At 57.8% G+C, this 890-nt stretch overlaps 1 protein-coding gene across 1 annotated transcript in view; it reads left to right on the top strand.

The window, feature by feature from the left end:
- LOC103902524 (helicase SRCAP-like) overlaps positions 1-324 on the top strand; it is a 5,937-nt gene extending 5,613 nt beyond the window's left edge. Inside the window, exon 4 of the mRNA XM_009283584.1 lies at positions 190-324. Coding sequence (XP_009281859.1) covers positions 190-324 — 135 coding nt within the window. The remainder of the gene's footprint in view (positions 1-189) is intronic.
- The last annotated feature ends 566 nt before the right edge of the window (positions 325-890 follow it).

Here is an 890-nt window from a genome sequence, read left to right as displayed (position 1 = left end):
CCCAAAAATGGCCGATTTGGCGCTTTTGAACGAGCCCCCTCAAAATGGCCGACGGGAACCGCCTCAGCAGGGAATGGCTGACCGTGCCCTCAAGATGGCCGACCAGATGACCTCCCGGAACAGCCAAGCCGGTGGCTCCAAGATGGCTGACTGGAGCTGCTCCAAAATGGCCACCCGCGTGCCCCTAAGATGGCCGACCTGGCCCACACAAAATGGCCGATGGGGCCCCCAAGATGGCCGACTGGAACATCCCCAAATGGCTGCCCAGGTGACCCCAAGATGGCCGACAGTGACGCCAAGATGGCCGACCTGGCAGACGGATGATGTCACGAGATGGTGACTAGCTTGAACATAGTGATGTCAGAAGGGGCACTCACATCGAACTTGGTGATGTCGGAACTGGCAGCCATCTTGAATGCAGTGATGTCAGAGGTGGTGGCCATGTTGATCCAGGTGATGTCACAACTGGCAGCCATGGTGCTCCCTGTGATGTCACGAGGCAGTGGCCACCTTGAAGCTGCGATGGCAGAACCAGCAGCCATCTTGGGTGCAGTGATGTCGGAGGCGGTTGCCATCTTGAACATGGTGGTGTCAGAACCGGCGGCCATCTTTAACACAGTGATGTCAGAGGCGGTGGTCATCTCGAACGCAGCGATGCCAGAACCGGCAGCCATCTTGGACTCAGTGATGTCGGAACCAGTGATGTCAGCATGGGGCCTCTGCGTGCTGTCAGAGCTGGCAGCCATCTTGAATGCAGTGATGTCAGCGGTGGCCATCTTGAAAAGTGATGTCAGAACCAGCAGCCGTCTTGAACCAAGCGATGTCAGAGCCAGCAGCCATCTTGACCCCAGCAGATGTTAGAGCTGGCGGCCATCTTGAACCCACCGATG

Source organism: Aptenodytes forsteri, unplaced genomic scaffold, assembly GCF_000699145.1.
Source record: "Aptenodytes forsteri isolate BGI_AS27 unplaced genomic scaffold, ASM69914v1 Scaffold1670, whole genome shotgun sequence".
NCBI classification, from domain to species: Eukaryota; Metazoa; Chordata; class Aves; order Sphenisciformes; family Spheniscidae; genus Aptenodytes; species Aptenodytes forsteri.
Note: the sequence above shows the minus strand (reverse complement) of the source record. Positions and strands in the feature narration are given on the sequence as shown.